Source organism: Etheostoma spectabile, chromosome 3, assembly GCF_008692095.1.
Source record: "Etheostoma spectabile isolate EspeVRDwgs_2016 chromosome 3, UIUC_Espe_1.0, whole genome shotgun sequence".
NCBI classification, from domain to species: domain Eukaryota; kingdom Metazoa; phylum Chordata; class Actinopteri; order Perciformes; family Percidae; genus Etheostoma; species Etheostoma spectabile.
The window spans coordinates 34,222,929-34,225,705 of NC_045735.1; the positions used below are offsets into that span (position 1 = coordinate 34,222,929).

The 2,777-nt window shown below is 42.6% G+C and overlaps 1 protein-coding gene across 1 annotated transcript in view; it reads right to left on the minus strand.

Annotated features, from left to right (window-relative positions):
* LOC116685781 (cGMP-dependent protein kinase 1) overlaps nucleotides 1–2,777 on the minus strand; it is a gene marked incomplete at its 5' end in the record, with an annotated part of 77,956 nt that overhangs the window by 749 nt on the left and 74,430 nt on the right. The window contains 1 exon segment of the mRNA XM_032510718.1: nucleotides 339–405. Coding sequence (XP_032366609.1) covers nucleotides 339–405 — 67 coding nt within the window.

Here is a 2,777-nt window from a genome sequence, read left to right on the forward strand (position 1 = left end):
TTAACTAGCATGTTAGTTAGCAGTAATTAGCCTGTGTCTATGTTAACATTAACTAGCACGTTAGTTAGTTAGTTTAGTTTTTTTCATTAATTTTTAGTTCTTTATTTTCACAGGATAGATGGATGACATGTAGACAAAGGGCCGCGGGTCGGAGTCGAACCCGCGGCCTCTGCATCAGGGGGTAAACCTCTACGTATCTGACCCTGACCACTTACGTTGCTTTTTACGTTGAATATGAAATATCGGAGCAGGATTGAGCCGGTTTACCCGTTTAAAACCCCTCACATGCAGGCGGATTGTAGTGTGAGAAGACTGTGAGGGGACTGAGGGACACCCACCGTGGGCGTGAAGGGGGACACCACGGCACCCTGGCGGAGGCCGTCCCAGTTGAAGCCTTCAAACCACCTGACGGGACAAAAGACGTGTTGCCATGACAACAGTGTAACTCCTGCAGGAAGCACTCACATCGCAGTGAAGTCCGTAGAAATGAAACGGACAGAAAGGCCGTTTCATTTAAATCAACGCAGCACAGCGGTCCGAGCGGCAGCCATTTTAAAAACGAGCACTTCAACGTTAACGTTAGCGGTCCACTGACCCGCTGCTGTAAAGCTGTAACAGATGAATGTAGTGGAGTACCTAAAGTAACTAGTAACTAAAGTACTTACATTACTGGAGTACCGAGGGGGGGAAAGTAACCACATGTCTAACCTCACATCACATTACTGCAATGCGTATTTTTTTGTAGCCAACTTTTAACTTTTAAAAGAAGGTCCTATGTTAGTGTTAACTAGCATGTTAGTATCAGTTAATTAGCCGGTGCTATGTTAATGTTAACGCATGTTAGGTTACATGAGTTGCCTTCCTTGTATGTACACTCATGGTTATGATTTAGCATAATGTATAGCCGGCCTATGTTAATATTAAGACTCATGTTTAGTTTAGCATAATTAGCCTGTGCCATGTTAAGTTTTAATACATTAGCGTTAGTTAGCAGTGGAATTAGCCTGTGCTATGTTGAATGTAACTAGCAGTTAGGATTAGCAGTACTAGCCCTTGTCAGTATGTAACATTAACATAGCACGTTTAGTTAGATATTGGTAGTTAGTTAGTTTTGTTTTTTTCATATATTTTTAGTTCTTTATTTTCACAGGGATAGCATGGCATTAACAGTATACAAAGGGCGCGGTCATGGAAGTCCGAACCCGCGGCCTCTGCCATCAGGGGGTAAACCTCTACGTATCTGACCCTGACCACTTACGTTGATTTTACGGATTGAATGTGAAATATCGGGAGCAGGATTGAGCCGGTTTACCCGTTTAAAACCCTCACATGCAGGCTGCGGATTGTAGTGTGAGAAGACTGATGAGGGGAAACCTCTGAGGGGACCACCCACCGGTGGGCGGAAAGGGGGACACCCACGCCACCCCGGCGGAGGCCGCACAAGAGTTGAAGCCTTAAACCCCTACGGACAAATACCGTTGCATGACAACAGGTGTAACTCCTGCAGGAAGCACTCACATCGCAGTGAAGTCGTAGAAATGGAAACGGACGAAAGGCCGTTTCATTTAAATCAACGCAGCACATGCGGTCGGCGGAGGCCAGCCATTTTAAAAACGAGCACTTCAACGTTAACGTTAGCGGTCCACTGACCCGCTGCTGTAAAGCTGTAACAGAGAATGAAGTGGAGTACCTAAAGTAACTAGTAACTAAGTACTTACATTACAGAAATGTACTCAGTTACATTTACTGGAGTAGATGTACTCAGTTACATACTGGACAGTTGAGTAGATTACTCATTACATATGGAGTAGATGTACTCAGTTACATTGCTGGCAGATACATGTAGAGGTACATGCTGAGTGTATGTACTCAGTTACATTACTGGAGTAGATGTACTCAGTTACATTACTGGAGTACATGTACTCAGTTACATTACTGGAGCTGAGTGTACTCAGTTACCTTACTGGAGTAGATGTACTGCAGTACATTATGGAGTAGATTGGTACTCAGTTACATCTGGAGCTAGATGAGTAGAATGTACTCAGTTACATTACTGGAGTACTGTCTCCAGTTGTTACACTTACTATGTACCAGTTACATGTGAGTAGATGTACTCAGTTACCAGTAACTGGAGGTAGATGTACATTACAGTTACATTACTGAGTAGACAGTGACTCAGTTTACTTACGGAAGTACGATGTGACTGTTACATTACTAGAGACTCAGTCTAGCTATGTATCAGTTACATTACGGAGTAGAGTACTCTTAATGAGTAATGTACTCAGTTACATTCTGGAGTAGAAACTCCGCTTACTGGAGTACTATTACTCATTACTTACGAGTCGATTACATCAGTACATTCTGGAAGTACGAGTAACTCAGTAATATACTGGAGTGATTACTCAGCTTACTGGGTACATTGGAGTTAGAGTTACGAGTACATTACTGATATCTGTACTCGAGTACAAGTAGTACTCAGTTACATTAGGTGGAGTACTGATGGACTCAGATTACATTACTGGAGTTACATGTACTCAGTACATTACTGGAGGATCTCATTTACATCTAGACATATGTAGATGTGTAATGACCAGTTACAGTACTGGAGTCATGAGTACTCAGTGGTACTTACTGGAGAATGTACTCAGTTACAATTTTACTGGAGTTACATGTACTCAGGTTACCATTACTGGAGTAATGAGGTCTACGTTACATGTGCTGGAGTACATGTACTCAGTTACATGCTGGATAGATTATCAGGTACATTACGGAGTAGA